This window comes from Clarias gariepinus, chromosome 10 (genome assembly GCF_024256425.1).
Source record: "Clarias gariepinus isolate MV-2021 ecotype Netherlands chromosome 10, CGAR_prim_01v2, whole genome shotgun sequence".
Taxonomy (NCBI): Eukaryota; Metazoa; Chordata; class Actinopteri; order Siluriformes; family Clariidae; genus Clarias; species Clarias gariepinus.
Genome location: NC_071109.1, coordinates 20,141,218 through 20,167,831, shown reverse-complemented (window position 1 = coordinate 20,167,831; position 26,614 = coordinate 20,141,218). Strand labels below are relative to the sequence as shown.

The 26,614-nt window shown below is 40.6% G+C and overlaps 1 protein-coding gene across 1 annotated transcript; it reads left to right on the top strand.

Annotated features, from left to right (window-relative positions):
• The first annotated feature begins 1,405 nt into the window (after positions 1-1,405).
• fam149a (family with sequence similarity 149 member A) lies at positions 1,406-26,614 on the top strand. Its single transcript, XM_053505312.1, has 15 exons — positions 1,406-1,651; positions 5,914-6,006; positions 6,178-6,310; positions 7,800-7,942; positions 8,104-8,235; positions 10,482-10,649; positions 13,546-13,730; positions 14,452-14,600; positions 14,713-14,807; positions 17,214-17,381; positions 17,633-17,756; positions 17,923-18,042; positions 18,903-18,999; positions 24,200-24,358; positions 26,038-26,614. The coding sequence occupies exons 1-15, from the start codon at positions 1,461-1,463 to the stop codon at positions 26,112-26,114; spliced, it is 2,034 nt and encodes a 677-aa protein (XP_053361287.1). The 5' UTR covers positions 1,406-1,460; the 3' UTR covers positions 26,115-26,614.

Sequence of the window (26,614 nt, the reverse complement as noted above, 5' to 3'; positions counted from 1 at the left end):
TCTTTTTTTCTACCTTTGGGGGTGAGACATTTCAGGAGCGGGACAATTTATGCTCCAAAGTTCTAAAATCTAAAATTCATTATGGTAAACCTGCTACCTATAAAACAGTAAATAATACAACTGTTATAACTATGGGATTTAATTGAAAAGTTATGACTACCAGAAGACCGCATTATTATATTGTAGTCAAATATTGAGCTTTTACAGAACATTGTGTAATTTCAAAGTAATTTCCCGTAGGTTAAATTAACTTAATGGGTGAGAGGACTTTTTCAATTGATTGATGATGATAATAATTTCAACCAAGACATATTTACAGATTGATTGTGAAGTTGACTACATGCTTTTAATAGAGATTATAATATGTATCCTCTTAAGCATCTTGTAAAGAATATAATGTAGTAGTCTACGTACCACTCTACTGGCCAGCAGGTGAGGTACAGGATTTCTAAGTGATTTCTACAGTACATTCCGGTAATAGTGGTTTGTACTGCGGCCTCAAACCTCCAAGATCAAGGGTCCGATTCCTGCCTCAAAGTCTGTGTGCATAGAGTTTTAAACTTCTTCCCCGAGCTTGGATGAGTTTCCTCCAGGTACTCCGGTTTCCTCCCAAAGACATGGAGATTGGGCTAAGTGGCGTTCTAAAACTGCCTGTAGTGTGTGTGTGTGTGTATATACTGTATGTATGTGCTTGTACTGTAGCTTGCAATGAATTGGCACCCTTATCTAGTGTGTACCTCGCCTTGTTCCCAAAGTCTCCTGGGATAGGCTCCAGGCCCCCATAATCTTCTACAGGATAAGCAGTATAAAAGATGAATGAATGATTGAATAATAAATAATTAAATAAATGATTAAATAAATTAAACAGATTTCTGTATCGATCCTGTTTAAATAAGTGACTAATGATTAGTTAGAAGATTAATTCTGATTAATTTAATATAAATACACGCTGTGACCCTGTATACAGGAGAAAGCAGTACACAGAAGATGAGTAAGTAAGTGAGTGAGAATGCAGGTTCTGGAATATTGTAAAACTAGATTATTGAATCTGAATTTAAAGTAAAATATCTCTAGCTTTAGCGCCCACTGTTCAGACTAACACCAGTTTGTTTGTGACTCGTTCAAAAAGCCCAAATGGTCCGCTGTGTCTCTGTTTTCATTCTCGCTTAACTTATGATTCACATATGGCGTTTCAAAGGAACCGATTCTCTCTCCTCAGCAGCGTGTTAACAGCGCGTGAGTGGAGTTGTAACATTTAAGGCGGAACATTGCTTGACAGACAAGCAACGGAAGCTCTCAGAACCAATCAGATCCAAGCATATTCAGCTCCACAGAAACATCTTAAGGAGCTCAATCAGTGACGCACAGAGGGCAGGTTTTAACCTTTACGCGTCCTTAGCTACCAGTGTTTTCCTGTTACAGCTCATGAACGCAGATTTCCCTTTTCGGAAACTTCTTAAATGCAAGTGAGCGTGGAGCAAATCCCAGCGCCACCGAGCGCCTTTACCGCCTCCAAGTGCTTCGGCTCCTTGGCCAAAAGTTTCGCGTCCAACTTGGAAACGCATCAAAGGCTCCTTAGCCGGACATTTCCGCGGAAAAAGATGAGGAAAGAACCGGACACTGTCAACTCGAGCCAAGACAACAGATTTAGGTAAGACTCGGGGAAACATTGGTATTTTTTGAGAGAAGATGATGGAGACGATTCAAGCGCTTTATTCGGTGAATCCTGTTTTGTTTTGTTTTTAAACCAGTTTGTTTCGCCTTTAGTGACGTAAAAGATGGGAAGAAAATTAAAGGACATGTATTAAGTCTGAAATGTATTGAAGCTTATATTTAATGTAATTATTGCCACTAAACAAGACTTATCCTGGGCAGTCCGGCACATCACATGACTGAATGAGCGTATTGTCTTTCCTACAGGCCTGGCATATCTAATAGCTGCATCTACACAAGCATTTAGTTTCACCTTCAGTCCAATTTTAGCCCTTCTTTGGAAACCGGAGCAGGCTTCAGTTTCATTTTTTAATATAGCAGATTTTTTGAAGATGTAAATAATGAAGGATTGATCACAGTAGATGAGAAAATCAAATACGTCCTAGCACTAATCTTATTACACGTAAATATTTTACTAGGATTTCCTAATAAATAACTGCAAAATCAAGTTTGCTTATTACTAACATGTTCCATTGATCGATTTCAGTCACGCAGTCAGTAAATGTTTTAATATTTACATTCACATGCATCTCTCAAAACATATCACATGGAGACACAATGAAGTCAGAATTAATTAAATGTTACTTAACCTGATTTACATATAATTAGTTATTTTGAATGAGAAAACAAATCTTTGCCTGTTATGTTGCACATGTATAATTATATAGTTATAGCATTTCTATCAGTATTATTTATACATATACAGTGTGGTACATGAAATGGGTAAAGAAATCAACTAGGTGATTATTCTGTATTATCTGTAAGTATAATGAAGTAAAGGAGTAGTGGGTTAGAAATGCAAAAATAATTTTTAAAATGACTGGCCTCAGAAACCGCCGATTTACAGCACTACAGGATGTAGCTTACATGAATGCTTTGTAAGTGGCAGACATACTGTACTGTGCCTTGCGAAAGTATTAATACCCCTTGAACTTATCACATTTTGTCATGGCACAACGACAAACGTAAGTGTATTTTATATGATAGAACACCCAAAGTGGCACATAATTATCAAGTGGAGAAGAAAATGATAAAGGGAAAACTACGGCAGGCATTTGTATTTAGCTACCTTAAATCTAATACCCCTAACTAAAATCCAGTGCCAATTGCCTTCAGAAGTCACCTAATTAGTAAATAAAGTCAACCTGTCTGTAATTTAATCTCTGTATAAATACAGCTGTTCACTGAAGCCCATGTAGGTTTGTTAAAGAACATTAGTAAACAAACAGCATTTTTATAATAAAAAACAACAATACAAATACATGCCACACTTTTTAGATATTTGTTTGTAAATAATTGTGAAAACTTATAATCATTTATCTTCCCCGTCACAATTATGTGACACTTTATGTTGGTCTATCACACAAAATCCCAATAAAATACATTTATGTTTGTGGATTGTAACGTGTAAAGTTTAGGGGGTATGAATACTTTTGCAAGGCATTGTATTTCATCATGTAGACAACTGATCACTGGTGACATACAGTACGTATATACTGTATATGAGACCCCCCTATCCAGAAGGATTTACGTGTGTCTCATTTTATATAATCGTTTGAAAGGTCTGGTTTTTGCTTTGTTCAAGGGCCCGATGGTGGAAGCTTGGTGGTCCTGGGATTTAAACTCATGACCTTTTGATCAGAAGTCCAATGTTTTAACTACTGATCAGCCATATTTATCAATCACATATAAGCGAACTGGTGACAGGAGGATGTCATCCAAGACTCATTTATGCCTGTGGGGGATAAGCAAAGCGAGATGAGTGATGGATGGATACTGACTCCAAATGAGAAACTTTGATGCAACAATGCACTGCCAACAAACAAACAAACAAACAAACAAATAAACAAACAAGTGCTTCCTTTCAGTCTTGTCCAACACCTCTGTTCTGTTAAATAACAGCGCCTTTGTTTTGAGTGGTAAAAGGTTGATGATAAACTGAATCCTCATCAGTCAGCTGCCTCTTGTGACTTTCATGAAGGCCATGCATGTTTCATAAAGGCCTGGCAAGCAAACTGCTGAAATTGTTTGCGGTTTGCTCTCTGGAGGAAACATGATCTTTCACCAGTTGCGAAGGTTATTCTTCAGCCTCCATCAGCCGTTAAAGCTCAAACTCTTCTCCTAATTAGTTTTCTTTTCACTGTTAACTGGCTGCCACATTGTTTCTTTGTTGCATTTTAGTGTGAAAGTTCAGAGATAGCTAAATAATTTTGTAGTCTGTTTTGGTGTAACGGTTTGCACATTCGAATCTGAACTGTTGGTACAAAAGATGTTTCGAGGATTATGTTGTAGCTTAAACTACAGTATTAATGCAGAGGCATTTTTCTCAATAATTTCAAATTATTAACGGAACAGAAAGCATGCCGCTAATTTTTAGCAAAAATATGTAAATATTACTAATGACACATGGAAGTTGTACAGGTATAAAAAGTTGTTTTTCCTTTTCTTGGAGCAAGCCATGCTCAGATGTGCTTTTGTTTCTGGTTCTGTCCATACAGAGGTGGGTGTCTAAGGCCACACCCACTCCAAGGAAAAAAATCCATTAGATTACAAGTATATAAATTATTCTCATTTATCAGAAATGCATCAGAGTCCGGATAGAACTGTCATTCAAAACATATCTGGATACAAAACGCAATTTGCCATCAAGTGATTTCTGCTATACCAGTTAGCTAGAACTTCATTTATTTTTGTGATATTAATTTAAATAATCACTGCAAAAAGTGCTTTTTTTGTTAGTTTGTGGCAATGGATCATTCTTAATTGAGATACAATCTAAAAAAAGGTTGTGGTACCCTTTTTGTATAGAATTATAACATGCTTTGTTTATGTTCAAGATGCTTTCTTAAATGGCAGCAGTAATGTCTTGATGTAAATGTTAGCAGTAACCTCTCTGTGTTCATTTTAATTGGTATTATCATTAGCCCTTTAAACATTTGTCCAACAGATATCTGTATATGTCCCTCAAATTCTGAGCTAGAATTACTTTTTGTTCTTTGCTTTATCGGTTTGATGAGTGCATTTTTAATTAAGATATTTTTATGCCAGAATAAAGGCCACATGCTCATTTCATTGCAATGTATTAGATGCATGCATGGATGCAAATAGAAAAAGAGAAGAAGACGGATGGCGAAATATAAAAAGGGTGAGAGGGAGGGAAGGAGGGAGGGAGAAAGTGTGGACAGGGGGAAGCTCCCAAAGAATCACAAGTCATCTCAAGTTATCTAAGCCTGGATCAACTGTGGTGCATATAAGCAGCACTGAGAGAAGCAATGAGTGTTGCATGGAAGAGCATTGTTCACTAATGGACCACAGGTGACCTGTTCGAAGCCTACTACAGGACAGGAAGGAATTTGAGAAACAGACAGCAGGGCAAAGATGCGTCTCTGAGCTGGATGTGTCTGTCTGTAACCCTAGGGTTTGTTTTGACCTTTTCAACCTGAAAGAGCAGACAGGGAAACAGATCTGCCTCTAGACTCTGTGGTTTTATGTGGATGGACAGGTGAGGATGCTGCCTGTCAATGCATTCTGTCTCTAAGCGCTATAGTGAGTGGCATCCATGAATGCAACATTGGGTAGTTTGGGGTATTCTACCTCAGTACCCAGTTTGCGCTCTTTTTACACAGACTGCTACAGGGCAGGGTGGTCTGCCGGGAATATAGGACTTGTTGTTGTCGGGTAAGTTAGTGAAATTTCACAGCCTCTTCAGTTGTGAAAAATGGAGGAAATCTTTTGTTTTCTATAGATGCATTGTTTAAGTGGAATTTTTTAATTAGATGGTATTTGCTCCAAATGCTTAAATTGGAGATTTGAATGTTTTTTGATTAACATGTTATTGTATGCATATTATTTCCTGGTACATAAAACCTTGTAAAATCCTTGTAAAAAATTTTTGAAACAGTAGAGCCATGTGAGAGCCGTTTGATGCTGCATGTCACCTTGAAACATGTGATCCTCCATGTATTGCATGGCTGCATATTGTATTTTATTCTTGTTATAACTAAATTATTCATGATACAATAATCAGCGGCATGTCTAGCAGCTTCATCATAGTGAAAACGTACAAATTTATGGCATTGCAGTCATTTTTTAAAAGGAAAAATGTGATTTGAACTGAAAGGCAATGTTCTCTAACTTTCCATTTTAATATAAATACATACAATGCGTCAGCCTTATGTTCTTGTCTGGTTTATGCTCTAGGAAAAAGCTTCTTAGAGAGCCAAGTAAATACAGTTATTCAGGCCCTGTCCAACTCACCAGGGGTGCTCACAGAGGACTATCGAATGATCAGAGGTAATTTGTCCATGTCAGAATAGACATGTATTCTTTTATTTATTAACAGAGAAGAAGACGTATTGTGTTTTTTTCATAATGAGTGCAATACAATTTTAGGTTCATATGAAAATAAACATGCTCTATTACGCAGTGCTGTAATTAGAGTATTTATGTCCCGCTGTGTTGCAGTGTCTCGGTGTGTTGTCCGAGCTCCACTGGTGACAGCAGCCCAGTCAGCCTTCTCACAACGTGTTCATGCAGTGCCGGCTACGCCACCGGCTTCTCTACCGAACACAGCTCCATCTACTCCTGGAGATACGATGTAAGAATTTTAAAGCCATCTGGTGCTCAATAAATTCCAACAATGTAATTTAGATTCGAAGTTATATTTATGCCATTTGTTAATTAGTGTGTTTTAACATACAGTATTTCAAATATTACAGGCCATTTCAAACATAGTGTAGTTTTCATTCTGCCGTATGGTCAGAATCAAATAAGCTGGATATATAGTTACAGTAGGTCCACAAGTATTGGGACAGTTTTTTTCCAACAGTATGCCAAGGTAATGAAACTGTTACTGTAGATGTGTGTCAATTCTGTCCGCCTGAGACTAAAACATCCTCATAACACTTTGTTCCAACTGTGGACGCTTATGCTAATCTGCTGCTCTCTCTAAAACGCAAAAACTTTTATGTCACTTTTCATTCTGTGGTGAAATATTGATTAAAAATCTGAAATCTTTTGTACTGAACACTCAGGGTGCCTGATGTTTACACAGTACTGTACAGTATATGTATAAAAGTTTTATCCAAACTTACATCGAGAATTTTTTTTATGAAGAAAGGTGATATTTCCTTCGTCATCTTATTATCCACATTAAACGAGCCATGATCACACACAGCCGGTAGCCACACTGATTATGGAAAGCCATTAGGGTCTAACTTGGTCATATGATTAATTTGCGTAAAAAATTTATAAAGCGTTACAATTTCTAGATTAATTATATGCTTCAACGTGTTAATATTGACAGCCCTAATATGTACTGTAAATTACTAGATGTGCCTGCGACTTGGTACATGTGGTATTTAATTGCACAGTCATAAGTGCTTGTAAAAAAAGTACAACGCCATCTGTTGAATTTTTGAATGAACTAAAATTACTGTGAAGTGCGTGGAATCAAGGTGTGAGATCGCAGTTATTGAGTAGATTTCAGTTCTCATAATTGTGTATTTAAAAATGTACAGTGCCATCTGTTAAATTTTATGGAGCCCCTAAAGGGACATAGATGAGGGGGAAAATCTGTAAAAAAAAAAAAAAAATAGGGGAAAAGAAAAAAAAACGGGACATTGGACGCGAGGGAAAAAAATGGGACATAGGAGGGAAAAAAAAACCACATGACTCACACTTCCAGATGAATCTTTCATAAAAAATATCCTGTTAGAATGATTTTTTTTTAAGGTAGAATTTTAAATTATACCCTTATTTAAATGATATATGGGTGTTTTCCAGTTAAATTTAAAAGGAGCATATATTCTTTTCCTGTGGGCCAATTGTATAAAACAATATTTTTTTTTGCAATAGCCACTGTAAATGAATAAGCTACTAGATTAGAGCACCCTTGCATGCAGACATTCTTTATAATTGACAAGTTTATCATTAATACAGCTACTAAAAGCACAGGCCCCAAAGGATCAGTTTTGTAATGTTTCTCAATCGTGCCAGTGTAGAATTTTAAAATTGCATTGACAGAAAAAAAAAAAATTACGCAATTCTGACGTAGATGACAGCTGTCTATGCACTTGTGCGTGCAGGAGTTTGACCGAGAGAACACTCAGCATGTTCGACAGCTCTTTAGTGCCCTGGATGAACTGCTGTATGAAGGTAAAGTGTGCAGTAAATCAGAGTCTCTTCGCAAGGAGTGCGAAGAGTGGAACACACACTCCCCTCACCTCAGGTAAACAACCAATTGAATGTTCTCAGAATTTCAGGAAAAAAAGGTTATAGTAGTATATAAAAAGATCACATGACATAGTACAATATTACACACACAGTGTAATGCAATATTTTTATGTAAAAAAAAAAAAAATCCTAATGACTATGTATATAATGCCGCAGAATTTTAGGCAACCAGTTGGAGCCTCCAAAGCAAGAGGGAGTTCAGTATGTGCACTGGAGACCCAGTAGCACTGGGCCTGTAGCATCACCTCCATGCATGGATACAAGAGACACACGAGACAACCACAGCGAGTAAGATCACACTTATCTACTAGTCCACTCATACAGTACTATAACCAACTATATTATAATGTAACAAATGCTTGAAAGACATCATATTTACAGACAGCACACAAATTCGAGTAATGCTCATTTTCTGTGTACTTCATACACATGTCTACTTCTTACAGTTCATTTTATCTCCTGTTTTTTTTTTTTTTTTTGCATTTACAAAATGTTAAGTAATTTTTTCCTATCCTGGTCTTATCAAAGGATTCCAGTTTCCTTTCATCTTTTAAAAACTTAATGCTTGTTAAGATGGCTCCTCCAGAATGCTATTAGGTATAAGTGAATATGTGTGAGAGGGACCTTTGATTGAGTGTATGATCATGTGTTCCTGTTATGAACTGATTGTTATTGGGATAGGCTCTTGATCCACCATAACCCTCACGAGAGGGAAAATGAGGTTGCTGAGGTTGTTACATAAACAGCCAACTTTAAAAACATATTTTAGGCACTTTGTAGCCTGTTGCTGTAGAACATTTGTTCCCATTTCTTCAATTCAATCTACATAATTCTATTTGAATTTGTCTTGAACCACGGCTTTATATATAAAAATACAAATTGAGAGTCATATTTAAAATTTCAAATTAATAAGAATAAAAAAATTAAATGTGATAATCTCAATTAAAAATATATTTATTCAAGCTTGTTGTGGAAAATACGGCAAACATATCATTGTTAATGGTATCAATGTTAAGTATTTATAAACAAGTTGTGGTTAAGCAACAAATTTTAAAAGAAGCAGTGTTAATTGCCTGCTGTTATGTTTAGTGGAGAAGGCTTATAAGACTCTTAGATGAAGCGTGACAGTCTATGTTTGAATGAATGAAAGTGATGATTGGCGCTATGGGAGATTCTGATAGTGAAGTGTAATGATGACTGGCTTCGTTAGGCAAAAGGTAGATAAGACAGATGGATAAGGGAGGCAACATGCTGCAAAGTGGGGGAATGTCCAAATAAAGACTGCAACCTACTGGAGACATCCTTCCCTTTTTGGACATTTCAGTGGAGTTTAAAACATTTCATAACATAAGTCTTTTTTTCTACAAATTGTCCCCTTGCAATAATAAGGTTCTGTTTGACTTTTTTGTCCAAATTGGGTTATTCCTCTTTTTCTTACTTTATAACATAAGATAATGTGATAACGTGTTAACATAACGTGAGGTGTTTTTAAGTGATACATATTTTTGGAATCTGTCTCTGAAAAAGTTTTGTTCTATCGTGTACAAAACTTTTGAACCTCAGTATCTTAAAACTGCTCAAAATGCAGATAGAACCTCGTAATTCCGATGGAACGAAATGCGACAATTTGCCCAAAATCTGTGCAATTTTGTCCTCCCATTCATATTTTTGATTAAAAGTGATTAAACCCAAATTTAGCATGTTCTCCCCATGCTTGGTGGGTTTCCTCCAGGTACTCCGGTTTCCACCCCCAGTCCAAAGATATGCAGATTAGGTTAATTGGCATTTCCAAATTGCCCACAGCGATGGAGGGTACCGCACCTCGTGCTCTATGGCTCCAGCCCACCCCTCGTCACCCTGAATACAGGATAAAGTAAAGACGGTAAAGCGGTAAAGACGATGAGTGTGTGAGTAAAAACCAAATTTCTTAACCATTGTGTGCCCTCAACTATTGCCTTGTTGTTGTTAGTCTTTCGGCTGCTCCCGGCAAGGGGTCGCCACAGCGGAATATCCAGTCCGCACAACAACTTGGCACAGGTTTTACGCCGGATGCCCTTCCTGACGCAACCCTCTCATTTTATCCGGGCTTGGGACCGGCACTGCATCCAGTGCTGGAGGGGTTTGGGCACTGGCTGGGAATCGAACCCAGGCCTTCCACCTAATTTTTTTATTACTTTTAAAAAACTTTTAGAAAGTACTTATCTTTTTATTTTCCTTTTTCATGTCCTTGATGCATTGATTTATGCTATTGATTGGTTTCAGGGCTGTTTGCTCCTTCACTACATCACATTCATCAATGTGCAGCGCAAATCATGTTTTTATTTTATGTGCATACCAGCCCTCTAGCAGATAGCTTCATACCTGATTTAAAATATTCTGGAATAATGGGATGAGATTGTAGTAAAAATGCCCATAAGTACTGCATTTATCTGTCTGGCCCAGTTAAGATGAAAGGGCTCTCTGTCTCACTGCCTCTCTCTCTTTATTTCTGTTTCTCACACTGCTTTCCTACTTCTTTTTCTCTCTTTTTGCAGGCTATGTGTTGAGGGCCACAGGTTGGCTCCGGGTTCCTGGTCTGATCAGTCGGTCTATTCTGGGTCGCCTCTTTCAGAGTTATCGTGCTCTCTTTTCCCACAAGAGGAGGAGATCTATGAGGTAGAAGGCAGGATAGAGGAGTTTCTAGCCTATGATGGGGGAGAAACGTAAGCCACAACTGTTTTTTTTACACAATCAGTCTTTGTGTTCTTTTTTGATTGTCAAAGGCTTGTGACACTTCATTTGGTGACGTTTGGTGTCAATTCAGTGCTGTAGTGCGATTCTTTTTGTGACAATTAATCTTTATTTGAAAATTGCCATACTGACCTCAAAATGATTAAAACATATATAAATTGAAAAAATAATTATGTTTGCATTTGAAGTGGTAAAATGTTGCCATTCTGCTATAATCCTACATGGGGCGCGCTCTAGCCTGTTTACACATTGGCTACTGTGTAGTAGGAGCAAATTATTTTCCGTTTGTTTAGAACTGTAAACAAAATCTAAAAAAATTATGTTGAATAGGTATATTTTTAAAATTGTGATACTAATAGAATTGCCACCCAAATTTACAAGAAATGCAATTGGATGCGGGGTATTATCAAATTAATATCAGTGGTATTGCACATATTGTTATTGCACCACTTAACTGTTCATGGGGTAGGTTGCCTGTGGGAAAAAACTGTTTGTCTTTCTGCCAAGCTTGCCTGGTGTTCGGTGCTCTGTAGTGTCAACCAAATGGCAAAAGTTTAAAGAGAAGATGGCTGAGAGATGGTAGTGCTTAGGAACCGATTCCACTGCTGTCACAGTGCTGTTCAAGTGTCCTGGTAGGGATGAATGTACTCTGCAAGATATTGCATACTGTATGATAAATGATGTGGCTGTAGAGTACTTAAAAAAAAGAAAAAGAAAAACCAAGTACAGTATAGCTTTTTCTTCCTTAACATCAGACCCAGACACAAGTTCCTGTTCTGTTAATGAATCTTAACTACTGTAAGTAAATCAAACTGTAGGAATTTTTATTGCATTGAATGTGTTTTTATTATTTTCTTCTCTTTGGTCGGTGTGTTTACACAATTTTTTTTTTTTACGCAGTGTGGAATACTGAACCGTTTATTCCTCAATGTGTACATAGATAGAATAATTGTCACATTGACCCATGCTAGTGGTGTTTGACATACTGTATACACACAAGACCTTTGCACTTTGGGATCCTGCTGATGGAACATGTCTGTCCACTTAAAGTTATTAGGAATATAACAGTGGTGATTGGTGGTGTAACTGTACTCAAAAGTCATGGTTTGGTGTGTATCTTAGATTTAAAGTCACAACTCAACACTTTTCTGCACAGTAAAGTAAACAATAGTGTTATTTTATTTAATTTGTAAAGATATAAACTTGTACAAACTTGTAAAGAGTGCCAAACTGGCCATAATTTCCTAAACACATACGGAGTGCACATGAAGGCATATACCCATCTTTAAAAATTGTCTAAATATGCAAGTTCTAAGTTGCTTATAAATAGTAACTACGATATCTAGAGCAAATAGTGCAAATAATTTTTTCAACAAAAGAATCTCTGTTCTTTTAAATAGTAGATATTTACAGAATTACCAGGGGCCACCTAATACAATATTATCATGATCACAGTGCATCTGGAAAGTATTCACATCACTTTTTCCACATTTTGTTATGTCACAGCCTTATTGTAAAATGGATTAAATAAAAAAGAAATTCTCAGAGTTCTACACACAACACATCATAATGACAACATGACATGAAAAAGTTTACTTGAGATTTTTGCAAATTTATTAAAAATAAAAACATTAAGAAAGCACATGTACATAAGCCTTTATGCCATTTTTTAAGCCATGAAGCTCAAAATTGAGCTTAGACGCATCCTGTTTCCCCGATTATCTTTGAGATGTTTCTGCTGCTTAATTGTAGTCCACTTGTGGCAAATTCAGTTGATTAGTCGACTTACATTTTTATCTCATTACACATCTGAGCAGTTGAGGGTTAGGGGCCTTGCTCTAGGGCCCAACAGTGGCAACTTGGTGGTTGTGGGGTTTGAACCTGGGATCTTCCGAACCATAGTCCAATGCCTTACCACTGAGCTACTCTTGGCCCTTATTTTTGGAGATGGTATGCTGATACATGACTACCCTTCTTTCTTAATAGAGTAGTAGATTTTACATCATGTAATACATGCTACAGTACATGATATAAAATACCACCACAACAGAAGTCAACTTGGTGATAATCTGTGTTTTTCCCTGTTTACAATGTAATTTTAAAATAACATGCACACTGCATTGACAATAAACAATGTCTAACTTCTTACCTTTAAATATACAGTGGAACCTTTAATAGCAAGCATAAATTGTTTCGGAAGCATGCGTGTATATCAAAACACACGTATATCAAAGTGAATTTCCACTTTTTCCACTTCTCTAAACAGATTAATTACCCACACTGCTACTGCCTTTTTAACTTTTTTTTCCTTCACAGAGACTTTCATATCCATGTTGTACATGAGCAGGAAAATAACAAATCTTTGCATCAAAATGCAAAGATGCTAGAATAATGGCAAAATCAGCAAGCGCAAATAAGATATATCATGCAAGAATTATTATTATTATTACAATAATAATCATAAAAATAACAACAATATCCATTACAGACGGGAGCGATGGATATTAGGATTTAAAACCCTTGGGAACAGGATCATTTTGCCCAATTATTTTTTATTTTTTTTTTTATGAAGCTAATACACCTTCCCCTAGCAGTAATAAAAGCCTTATTGAGAGTCTAAATAACTGAATATAATACTGTATTTTTTGTACTACACATATATCATAAACTCTTAAATAAACAAAAACAACTGATTCAAATTCGGTTGGGAAATGCAAAAATGCAGCTCTTTCAGTGCACGTGTGGTTAACATTGATCAGGAGTAAATGTGCTGCTAATTTCCTGCTAGGTTCCTGCTAGGAGCCGTTTATGTAGGTTTCACGTTAAGGAAGAAGTTCATAAGTGTAATTCATGGCTATTTTCTATTAGGGACAATGAGGAAATGGATCAAAGGAAGGCCTCAGCTGTTGCATCCTGGGATGGCATACCCCGCGTGTCCCCCAACACATGTATTCGTGATGCTGTGGCTGATACAGTATTTGATGATGTATGGCGCGAGGCAGTGAGCTTACTGGAAGAGCTATTGCGCAAACACCAGGAGAAGCCGCATTCTGGTGAGTTTACCAAATTCAAACTGACATGAGACGCTCACGTTTTTAATGGCAGGTTTCTGTCATTTAGTCCTTTTCTATAAATGTCAGGGAGCACATTGAGAGCAACCCTTAATTCATATTGGTACAAGGTTGGAATAAAAAGAAGACAAGAAAAGAATAAAAAAGAACATTAACTAAAGTATTTGGGATTAAGGACAACCAGGCTCATGATTAAATATTTACGAAGACTCAGTGTAACAAGAGTATTATATAAAGGATCAAGTGATCTTAAATGATGTAATGTACTGTATGCACCGAATGTTAATATTACATAAAGCAGTCTGGTTGAACTTGTTTGGATTTGTGATATAGCGTTTAGCGATAAAGCGTTTTACAATAATAATCATAAAAATAACAACAATATCCATCCAGACGGAAGCAATGGATATTAGGATCTAAAACCCTTGGGAACAGGATCATTTTGCTCAGATTTTTTTGTTTTAGTTTTTATGAAGCTAATACACCTTTCCCTAGCAGTAATAAAAGCCTTATTGAGAGTCTAAATAACTGAATATAATACTGTATTTTTTGTACTACACATATATCATATAAATATATGTATATATTTATTATAATATATTTAAATGTAATTTTTAAGTGCAGTAAATATAAATTCACTGTTTTTCAAAGGCTTAGGAGTGGTTAACTTTCCCTTGTCTTTATTATTTTGTTTTGCAAGCAGATGGAGCAACACGGAGATGGATGCTGGAAAGCTCAAGCCAATTCTGTGATCCTTCATCACATCTCCTATCAAGGGGAAGCCACATTTCTCAGAGCAGAGGCACTAATAGCAGGACCATGTTTCTTTGGCCAAACCCCTACAATGTGCAGGTACCAACCTACAACAAAAACACAGGACATTAAATACTGGTGTATTTTAAATACTGTTATGTGAGCAATGAAATTCTACTCTTAATCATGTTTTTATTTTGTGTTTGATCAGGACTCAAATGTCTTTAAGTCTAATTTAAACGGTGTTATGACAATCCAAGCAAAACCTTTGCAACAGAGACAGCAGGGATATACAGAAAGGTCACTGTAAGTCCTATACAGTCACAAAATGTCACACTGACAAATCTTAAGTATATACATTGCATCTCAAACTTAATGTTTTTTTCGTAATTTAATTTAAAAAGTAAAAGTCTCATATATTGGAGATTCATAATGTAAAGTGAAATATTTCAAGCTTGTTTTGTTTTCAATTTGATTTATGGTTAATTCCAAACCCTAGGTTTCAAATCGGTTGAAATCCCATTTATTTGCCTTGAGAAACTCTTGGGTAGGTTTCACTTTATGTTTTGGATTATTATCCATCTGCAATATAAAGCAGTGTCCTGTTAGTTTTTCAGCATTTTTTTTTATCTGAGCAAAGAGTACAGCCCTATACACTTCACAGTTCATCTTATTTCTTTTATCAGCAGTCATGTCAGTTCCATTGGCAGCCATACACACGTATGGCGTAGCATTGCTTCCACCATATTTTACAGATAAGGTGGTTTGTTTTTGATATTGAGCTGATCCTTTTCTTCTTCATACTTTTCTCTCTCCATCATTCTGGTTTGCTCGTTGAGTGAAGCGCCTGCATTTACTTCATAAAGCCATCTTTTGACTGAAGACTTTGACAATGACATGTCAAGAATGATTTTTGAGGACTGAAATTTAAGGCTTCCTTCACTTGCATAGGCACCTATTTTGACATTTTGTTAAGACGTTTAATGAACACCAAATGCAAATATGTAACACACACACACAACCCACTTCAAGGCCTTTTTTCCCATTGATTGAGTCATGGAGTAATGAGGAACCAGAACACACATGTTCATGCAACTGGACAATTTTGGCCCATTATTTACAAGACCCCCAAATGGATGCGTGTATGACAGTGGCGGCTGCTAGCTTTTGAAACAGGGGAAGCTCATATTACGTAGGACTTCATCAAAAACATTCATTATGTTATTTGTACGTAAATTCTGGCTAGTTTCCCCTTCCATGAGCTACTTTAATTATATGAACGAACTACCTTTACAATGCTGAAACACTGTGCAAAGTCAAGAAGGCTATTATATGTTTTTTAAAAGTATTTAAAGAATGATTTGTACAAATAAAAAATGGTTTATATCACCAGCAAACAATACAGAGTGCAGCAGTTCATCGTAGCACTTCACCTGCAAATCCGCATGGGCAGTGGCGGACTGGCCATCTGAAGTACCGGGAGTTTTCCCGGTGGGCCGCTGGACAGTGTGGGCCGGCCCAGTTAGTACGCAAATATATAAAAAATGACGGAAACCATAATATTGCATCTTTTTCCAACTCATATGAATGAGCGCGTCGATCGCACGGGCGTTTTTAGTATAAGTTTTTACTATAACCTGACAATGGGACTGAACTTGAATCTCTGTAGCGCTGATGTATACTTAAGACATGCTGTCAATCAAAAAAAGGGTTCCGCCCTTTAAACAGCTCCTCCAATCATCATGCAGCAGCCCAGCGTCCTGGCCATAATCGCAGCGTTTATCCAATGACGGTCTAGTTTCAAAGCACTGAAAAAAAAAAAACGTTCAAAGCAGCCGCATTGAAGTCAATGGACGCTGGGCTTCAACAGGGAAATGCACTGTGACTCTACGGGAATGTATGAGAAGAAAATCAAACCAGCCGACCTGCTAAATCTAACTGATTCTGAACGAACTCGTCTTTGAGATGAACGTTTTCTAACGCATTTTTAGTCAATAAAATGTTAATACAATAGTACATAATTTGACCATTAATTTTGTGACATTATAGGGGAAGCTGAGCTTCCCTTGCAGTCTTAAAGAAATCGCCACTGGTGTATGAAAATTTCTGTAATTCCTAAATGGTTAACGACACTTTTTTAATGCCTGAATTAAAGCTATACATACACACACACACACACACACACACACACACACACATCATGCACATATAAACACTATCAGTGAAGAAAATGCCATTGATGTCATACCCTGGTCATTCAGGTTATTAGCTGACAAGTTATTGCCACATAACATTGCTTGAGTCTAGACTTGACCAACTGAAACAACCCCAGATAATAACACTTTTATAGTAAGCACTATGTATCATGGGTGCATCGCTTCATGCACTTCCCTTTTTTTACCCAGACTCGCCGATCACACTTCTGAAATAGCGTTTTTTACAGTATACAATGGTTGAGGAGTAATCTTCTTTTGATCTTTTGTAATGTTCCTACCTATAAATCTAACTATGCTGATGTTATAAACTGATTTCATTTGTGTACAGTGTTTTATCTACAGTACATTTCTATCATGTTCTTTATTTATAAAACACCATGAGATGCAATTCTAATCATATTGTACTGTCTTGCATACTACACTTAAAAAAAAAAAAAAAAAAAGATGTACTTTACATAACCGGGGGTTTTTGTGCTTTGTATTGATTTTGCTGAAGGTGTGACTCAGATGACGGAAGCACCACACTCACCACCCTGAAAGCCCCAAGTGGAATAAGCATAAGCTCACACAAACCCTCTGGCCGGCGGATTCTCCCAAGACTCAGTGGCAGAACTGTTCTGCGTCAGAACTTCCCAGCACAAAGCTCCCTGCGAGGAACCAGACTGTTAGTCATAATCCCGTCTGTACTCACTGATTCAGACTTACAAAACCAGATAATGCTAAAAAAAACTTAGATTTGTATTGAACCACTTGATTTTTTTTATGTCAAAAAGCAAATTTAAAATATATACGAACTTTAGAACATTATTTTTTTACTTCGTCATCAAGAACCATAGCAAAGGTAGCTTGATGCACCTGCAGACACCAGGAGGAGGAACACTTTTGTTAATGCATGACTGTGTGTTTGTGCTGCAGATCCACTGTAGCTGAGGATCTGCTCACCCCACCTGTGAGTGCAGTTCAGAACCACAGACTTCCTCTCATCCACTCCGACACTGTAGAGCAAGATTGTAACATTCCTGTTTTGAGACCTACACAGGTAACATTAAAGTGTCACAGATGACCTGATCTAATTGTCTGTTTGATTTTTATTAATTTTTTTATGTTTGTTTCCATGTTTTTTTTATAGTACTTCTGTATAAATCATGTATCATGTTTATGATACCGTATGAACGGCAGTGTGATTTGGCACTCACATTTTCTAGCTCAGGGGTCGGATCATGAGAGGTGGTGCAGTGCACACGGGTTCCAGCCTTCCACACGTGAAAGAGCCCACTCTACTGCTGGAGTCCCTATCTCGTCCCAACACCAACCACACATTTAGGGTAAGAGACAAGCTGCTTGTAGAGCTTACTGTTGGAGTGACTACTGTATAAGATCTGTATAAGATTAGGTCTGTAAAGAAATGTAAAATTAGAAATGATTATTCTGCTGTTACACTATCCCTTCTGACTAATCATTTGTGGACACCTGGCCATCACACCAAAACTGGTGGGACCCAAACCTGTTCCAAGATCACACTGTCCTTATGCAGAATGTTATGTCCAAAGACGTGGTTTGCCATGGTTGGAGTGGAAAAATGGAAGCTGTCAACACAAGTGCCTAAAAAGAGACCTCAATCTTATTGAACACCTTTGTGATTAACTTTTGGATACTGACTCGCGCCATCTCATTCAGGCAACACCTCCATGCCCTCATGCATTCATGCTCTTGTGATTGAGTGGACAAATCCTCCCCTTACTCAGAAATGGAATTGAAAAAGCAAATGGAATTTCTTTCTAAAATGTGTTGAGATTGTTATAACCATAAAGGGGGACTAGATCTGTCAAGGGATGTACAGGTTATCCACAAACCTTTTGATATAGTGTATTTTACCTTAAGAAGAAGGCCAGCACCATAACATTACCCATAACGCCCAATCATAACAGTCTTGCATCAGCTGGGATTACTCAACTGTCTGTCTATAGATAAAAATAAGAATGTTATAGCAGGTGTTATCACAATGGACTCCAATGGAGCGTTTATAATAGGGTGTTTATAATTGTTGCAGTGCAATGTTCACTAAATTGAAAACACCAGGTCTCTTGGTTTGCGTTACTATATTGTTAAAGTACAAACAATTTATATGAATAGTAAGATAACAAGGTCTGGTTTAATTAATGTCCTGATACTGTACATTCTGCAGTCAGACACACCCATGAAAAGTTCCTACACAGCCATGGATTTCACCTTTAGTATGAGGACAGGGAGAAGCCTTTTCACTGGGAACTTCTCCAAAACAGGTGACTGAGTGTTACACACTTATTACTGATATTTGGGTCTAACCATTAACCATACAAACATTCTTTATATTTTGCTGTGATATAAATCCTAATTAAATAAACAATTTACTTTTTTTTTTAAACTGTAACCATGTCTGTGTGCATGGAGTTGGCATGTTCTCCCGTACTTGGTGGATGCTTCGATTTACTCCCAAAATCCAGAAACATGCATATTATGCTAATTGGCATTCCCAAATTGCCCTTAGTTTGTGTGAATGAGCGTGTGAGTGTGCGTACCCTGCCCCGTGCCCTAAGTCTCGTGGAATAGGCTCCATGACCTCCATGACCCATGTATACAGGATAAAGGTATAGATGATGAGTAAGTTTCTTATTGACTACAGGTTAATATATTGTCTATATTACAATAGTTATAATGGCGCAGATCTGTGCACATTAACTCATAGTGTCACACACACCCGTTCCGCGACCAGCACTAGGACCCGGAAGTAGTACGGTCGCGAAACAGGAAGCATAAAAGGAGCCAAGATGGCGCCTCACACTCGCTCAGTCATTGAGTTTCGCCCATGTTGGTCCAGATTGTCCGTCAGCCAAATCGTGAGTACTCATTTTCTTGGGTTTGCTTTCTGATCCGAGTGTGTGTTTATAGGACGCGGGTTAAATTTGTGTTTTTCCCTTGCTCCCCTTGTGTGAGAGTCCTTAGATAAAATCGCGTGGTTATCCTGCCTATTCGCTTACTTCCGCGTTTGGGTTTACCATCCACGCTACAAAGGGCTAACTGCTAGTGCTAAAGTCTTCCGATCATCCAGGTTAGTTCGTGACAGAATGACTGAGCCACAAGCGGTAAACCCAGCGGATTATGCGCGCATCTGCGACGTGGTAGATCAGCACGCCGCGCTGATCAATCAGCTGAACGGAGAGCTCGCTACTCTGCGCCGGAGCGTCCAAGACGTCGCGGCCTTGCGCCGCGAGGTGGCGGAGCTTCGGCGGGAGAACGCAGCTCTTCGCGAGGCGGTTGCTAGCGCGGCTACCCGGCCTCCCGTCGCGGCTCATAGGATTAAAGACGAGCTAGCCGGACGAGAGCTCCCCGCCACCCTGGAGGGATTGATTCAGCTCGCCCTCCGGATCGACCAGCGCCTACTCTCTCGCCCGAAGCCAGCCCCCAGAACCCTGCCGCCAACACCCACCTTCGCCCACGCCACTGCACGACCACCGACCACCTTCACTTACACCACCCCCGGGGATGTCGGATCTCCACCTCCTGCCGTGGTTGACACCGGAGCCGGGGAACCCATGCAAGTAGGACGCGCCTCCCTAACCGTGGCCGAGCGTGAACGCCGTTTTCGGGAGGGACTGTGCGCCTATTGTGGGTCGGCGGCGCACCACCGAGCAATCTGTCCTCTTCGCCCGGGAAACGCGCAGGCCCGGTGAGGAGGGAGAAAGACTCACCGGGCCTCCTCCAACTCTCCTCCACGACCACTGACACCATCCCTCGTCTCACGGTTAAGGTAATCCTCCAATTTGGTCACAAACGGGTCAGAAGTACCGCGTTCATCGATTCTGGTGCCGCTGGTAACTTCATTGACTCTACCTATGCCAAAGAAATGGGGGTAAAGACCGAGGCGTTATCCCAGCCCGTTCGGATCACCTCCGTAGACGGTCGCCCCCTTTCCTCCAGTCCCATCACCACTCAGACTCAGCCTATCACCCTAATCATCGACCGACACCAAGAGCAAGTCCAGTTTCATCTCACCTCCATCTCGTCACCTCCTCTCATCCTCGGACACCCTTGGCTACTTCAACACGACCCCCTCATCTCCTGGACACAGAACCGGATCTTACAATGGGGGCCGACCTGCACCGAACTGTGCTTACAGGCATCGGCTGGGACATGTTCTAGGGAGTCCGAGGCCCCCGACGTCGACATCAACGCCATCCCCACCACCTACCGGGACCTGGCTGAAGTGTTCTGCAAGAAGCGCGCCACACACCTCCCTCCTCACCGCTCCTACGACCTCGCCATAGACCTTCAGCCGGGCGCCGTTCCCCCCCGCGGCCATCTTTACTCTTTATCTTCCACCGAGACGCAGGCGATGGAGGAGTATGTAGCCAATGCACTGCGTCAGGGTACCATCCGACCCTCCTCCTCGCCTGCTGCCGCGGGTTTTTTCTTCGTGAAGAAAAAAGGCGGGGAACTTCGCCCCTGTGTCGACTATCGGGGGCTCAACAACATCACCATAAAGAATCGTTATCCCTTGCCTCTTACCAACTCAGCCCTGGACGCCCTCTCTGGTGCCACCATTTTCACTAAGTTGGACCTTCGGAGCGCCTACAACTTGGTGCGCATCAGAGAGGGTGATGAGTGGAAGACGGCTTTTATCACCCCCAACGGACACTACGAGAGCTTGGTGATCCCTTTCGGCCTCTGCAACGCCCCCGCCGCCTTCCAACACTTCATCAACGATGTCCTCCGGGACATGTTGGGGCGGTGGGTGTTTGTCTACTTGGATGACATCCTAATCTATTCACGCACCGTCGACGAGCACGTCCAACACGTCAGGGCAGTTCTTAAGAGATTGCTCGCTCACCAGCTGTACTGTAAGTTGGAGAAGTGCGCTTTTCACGAGCGCTCCACCACGTTCCTGGGTTTCGTCATCTCGCCCCAGGGTGTGGCCATGGACCCGCAGAAACTGGAGGCTGTGCGTCATTGGCCCCTACCCAAGACCCTCCAGCAGCTTCAACGGTTTCTCGGGTTTGCGAACTTCTACTGTCGCTTCATCCGGGACTACAGTACAGTTGCAGCACCCCTAACTGCCCTGACCCGTCCATCTTCCCATCACTTCACCCTCAACGCCACCGCCATCTCTGCTTTCCAGAAACTCTGCCACCGATTCACCACCGCACCAATTCTTCTCCATCCAGATGCCAGCCAACCCTTCGTTGTAGAGGTGGACGCCTCGGATGTGGGCGCCGGGGCTGTTCTCTCGCAGCGAGGTCCAGACCAGAAACTACACCCATGTAGTTTCTTCTCCAAAAAGTTTGACCCCACTCAGCAGCGATACGGGGTAGGGGACCGCGAGCTGTTGGCCATAAAGTGGGCTTTGGAGGAATGGCGTCACTGGCTCCAGGGCGCCAGGGAGCCGTTCATTGTCTGGACCGATCACCAGAACCTTATCACCATCCGAAACATGAAACAACTCAACCCCAGACAGGCGCGGTGGGCCTTATTTTTTGAACAATTTGATTTCCACCTTTCCTACCGCCCGGGGTCCAAGAACACCAAGGCCGACGCCCTCTCCCGACAACACGAGGAAGACGTTCCCCGGGCGGATCCCGCGCCTGTCCTCCCAGCATCCAAAATCATCGCTCCGCTCCACTGGGAATTGGAAACGAGAGTCCGCCAGGCACAGGCCGAAGAGACCACACCGGCAGGTGTGCCGCCTGGACGACTATACGTACCACACTCCAGGAGAGTGGAGGTTCTTCAGTGGGGACATTCATCTCCACTCTCGGGTCACCCGGGCGCCCACCGCACCCTTCAGTTCATTCAGCGCGCGTTCTGGTGGCCATCTATAAGAAAGGACGTCGCCGAATTCGTCCAGGCGTGCCCTGTGTGTGCCAGGGCAAAGGATAACAACCAGCCGACGCCGGGGGAACTCCAACCACTACCTGTCCCACGTCGCCCCTGGACACACATAGCCGTCGATTTCATCACGGGCCTGCCGGTCTCCGAAGGGAAGAACACCATCATGACAATCGTGGATCGATTCTCCAAGGCCGTGCACCTGGTGGCTCTCGCCGGACTCCCATCAGCCAAAACAACAGCCGAGCTGATACTAGAACATGTAGTCCGCCTGCATGGGTTCCCGAAGGACATCGTCTCGGACAGGGGGCCCCAGTTCACTGCCCGGTTCTGGAGGGCCTTCTGCCGTCTGATCGATTCGACCTGCAGTCTATCTTCTGGATACCATCCTCAGACTAACGGTCAGACGGAGCGGACCAACCAACAACTGGAGCGCTACCTGAGATGTTTCATTGCCGATCGCCAGCGCTCCTGGGCCCGCTACCTCATCTGGGCAGAGCTGTCTCACAATCTCCATGTCTCGTCAGCTACCAACCTGAGTCCATTTGAGGTATGCCACGGTTTCCAACCTTCCATGTTCGAACACCAGGAACCGGAGGTTGACGTACTGTCGGCCCAACAGTTGGTCCGCCGGTGTCGACGGCTGTGGCGCCAAGCCAACCACGCCATCCAACAGGGCCAACGCTCGCTACACCACCCAACATCGCCGTCGACACCCTCCGGGACGATCGTACAATGTAGGTGACAAGGTATGGCTGTCAACGAAAAATCTTCATCTCCACACAGAGGCACGGAAACTTTCACCCCGATTCATCGGCCCATATCGCATTACCCTCCGGATCAATCCTGTCACCTACCGGCTCCAGCTGCCTGCGGCGCTCCGAATCCATCCGGTCTTCCACACCTCACAACTGAAACCCTTCACCACTTCACCTATGATTCCACCCTCCCCCCCTGCTCCTCCTCCCCGAATCATTGACGGTGGCCCTGCCTACACCGTGCGCCAGATCCTCGATTCGCGACCAAGGGGCCGGGGCACCCAGTACCTGGTTGACTGGGAAGGCTACGGTCCCGAGGAGCGATCGTGGGTTCCGGCCCGGTTCATCCTCGACCCAGAGCTCATTAGGGATTACCGTCGTCGGGTATCCTCCACCCCAGGACCGTCGGGAGTCGGTCCTGGACAGGGGGGTACTGTCACACACACCCGTTCCGCGACCAGCACTAGGACCCGGAAGTAGTACGGTCGCGAAACAGGAAGCATAAAAGGAGCCAAGATGGCGCCTCACACTCGCTCAGTCATTGAGTTTCGCCCATGTTGGTCCAGATTGTCCGTCAGCCAAATCGTGAGTACTCATTTTCTTGGGTTTGCTTTCTGATCCGAGTGTGTGTTTATAGGACGCGGGTTAAATTTGTGTTTTTCCCTTGCTCCCCTTGTGTGAGAGTCCTTAGATAAAATCGCGTGGTTATCCTGCCTATTCGCTTACTTCCGCGTTTGGGTTTACCATCCACGCTACAAAGGGCTAACTGCTAGTGCTAAAGTCTTCCGATCATCCAGGTTAGTTCGTGACACATAGAGCAGATGTTTATGCTTCTAAACCAAATGTTGAAATTGTATTTCAGGTGAAGGCACAGCTATGGGTGTAACAGGCTACAGCATGGGCATCACCTCCTCCACAGCAAACAGCTTTTCTGACTGCGCTGCACCACCAAAGAGACGTGCAAATCTTCTGTCTTCCTCTGATACGGAGGGAGTGAACATAACTGAACTCGGATCTATAGGTAAATATACAACAATACAACTTTAAAATGAATGGGTAATTGTTTATACTTTAGAAATGGCGGATAGGTTTGTGGTTTTCTAGCACTCTGGATCTGTTATGAAACAATGAGCATTCATGTTAAAGTGCAGATGGTCAGTGTAAATTCCGGGATGTTCATTCATTAATTTTCTTACACTTTTCTTGATGAGTTTGCAGTAGAAACAGACTCAAAAGGTCAGCCCAGACTTCTCTGTCCACAGCCATACTGTAGATTCCAGCCCCTCTTGGGGATCCCCATACTGTATGTTCCATATGCCATGAGTTATAATTGCACCAGTGGGTTCTGGGAGTGTCCTGCAATTTTTGGCTGTTGTAGGTATCTTTTTAAAGTGCTTAAATAATGTCAGTGTTTTTTTTTTATTATCATTTAATTATTTATTCATTTAGACAGAAAGAGATAGAGAAGTTAATTCTCTGGTCAAGAGATAACCTCATCTGTAAATGGTGGTCATCACCAAGGATTGGTTAAAAAAAAAAACTTCAACACTGACAGTGTAAACACAATCCATTTGTGAATCTCACGCTTTTCTTCTTTTTTTTTTTATTTTAGTTTTTTCTTTTAAATCTCTCATGAATATGTTCTCCACTAAGGCAGTGTCTGCCTTTCCTCCCAAGGAAATATTCCATTCATGTTTTAAAGGGGGCTATACTTAGGATTGGAACAGAAAGTGCTGATTTTTATCCCAGCTACTTCAAAGCTAAACCTTTACTGAGGTATTACAGGTTCCTCGTGCATTTTTCCATGAACCATGAATAGATAATAGGTACTGTAACACCACAGTCTTAACCTTGTGCCAAAAGATTTTGGTTAAATCTGCTTTCTGTAGGTGTGAAGGTTTTTAAATTGCATACTAACCTTAGTTAATAAGATGCACTAAAAATTACCACAGATATCCACTGGGTTAAGGACTCACATCTATTATGGTAAGTCCACGAGGTTCTCCATCAGTGCTCAGCAATATCAACAATAGGGCCAACCCTAACACTTTCTCACAAGATAAAAGAGAGAGTAAGAGAAAGAGAGTAAGGCATGTATACAATATACTGTAAGGCAGCAATGCTTTCAACTGCACCACTGTGCCAACCCACTTCTCCTTTTCAGTTTTTGCAAAACAGTGTTGCACGTACGGCTTCACTGGTTACTCATGTTATGAGAAGCACCAGTAGGGTAGCTTCTAAAGTGCAAAGAAGCATCTTTCAGCTTCAAGTAAATCCAATGGAAAGATTTGACTTTGTAGCAGAACATCAACCTCAATAATCAAGTATTGATTTTTAATTTTGATTTCTTAATCCAGGCTTAGCCACTGTAAAGGTCAATACCCTCAATTTAAATTTGATGTTCTGCCACCTCATAGTCAATATCTCATTTCCAGTTCAGTATGCTGGACAAAAGAAATGTTTTGCAGCGTTCTACTAGTGGCATAGGTATGTTGTATTAAAGCTAATGTGTAAGAAATTAATTGCACAAGTGGGACTATTAAAAATGGAAAACATTTTAGAATAATGCATGGGGCATAATGATGTTTGTTTTAATCCCAGCTAACGGATTGGTTAATTAAATGTGTTTAATGATGGGAGCTGAAGGACAAACAAAATTTATCCGTGATTAAATACAAATGTATATTTAATATTTCTTAGGTCCGCGGAAAGCATCAAGTCGGTTTCCGATACATGGGCGGAAGAAGTTTCAGGTGGTAATGCCCCAGCACAGTTAAAAAAAGTTTTACAATATTGCAGACACTGCAAACAGTGCATCTCATCACGACTATAACAGTGTGAAAAGTAAAATCATCTGGTGCTTTACAGTCTATATTTTACCTCAACTAACAGAATGTATAGTTTTATGGACAGTTGCACAGTTTGTTTTGTTCTTAATGTTTTTTTCTATTAGAAATTGCATGCCTGTGTAAATGCCAAGTCGATGCACAGTATATGCAAAAAATTACTGTCATTGCACTGTGCTGCAATGAGTCTATTTTTACTGCACTTCTAGAACAAAGTATTGCATGATGCTTCACCCATGATGCTTTGATTTATAACTCACTTATAGTCTATTACTATTACACTTTTGTAGCCTTATTCAGTTACATCTCCTTAAACAAAGTGAAAACGTATTGCTCAGAAGTGCATAATAATTTCTCTGCATACTGTATGTTAAGAATGTTTTTATGAGAACTTACCAAATTAAACAATATGTACTATTTCTAAAAAATAA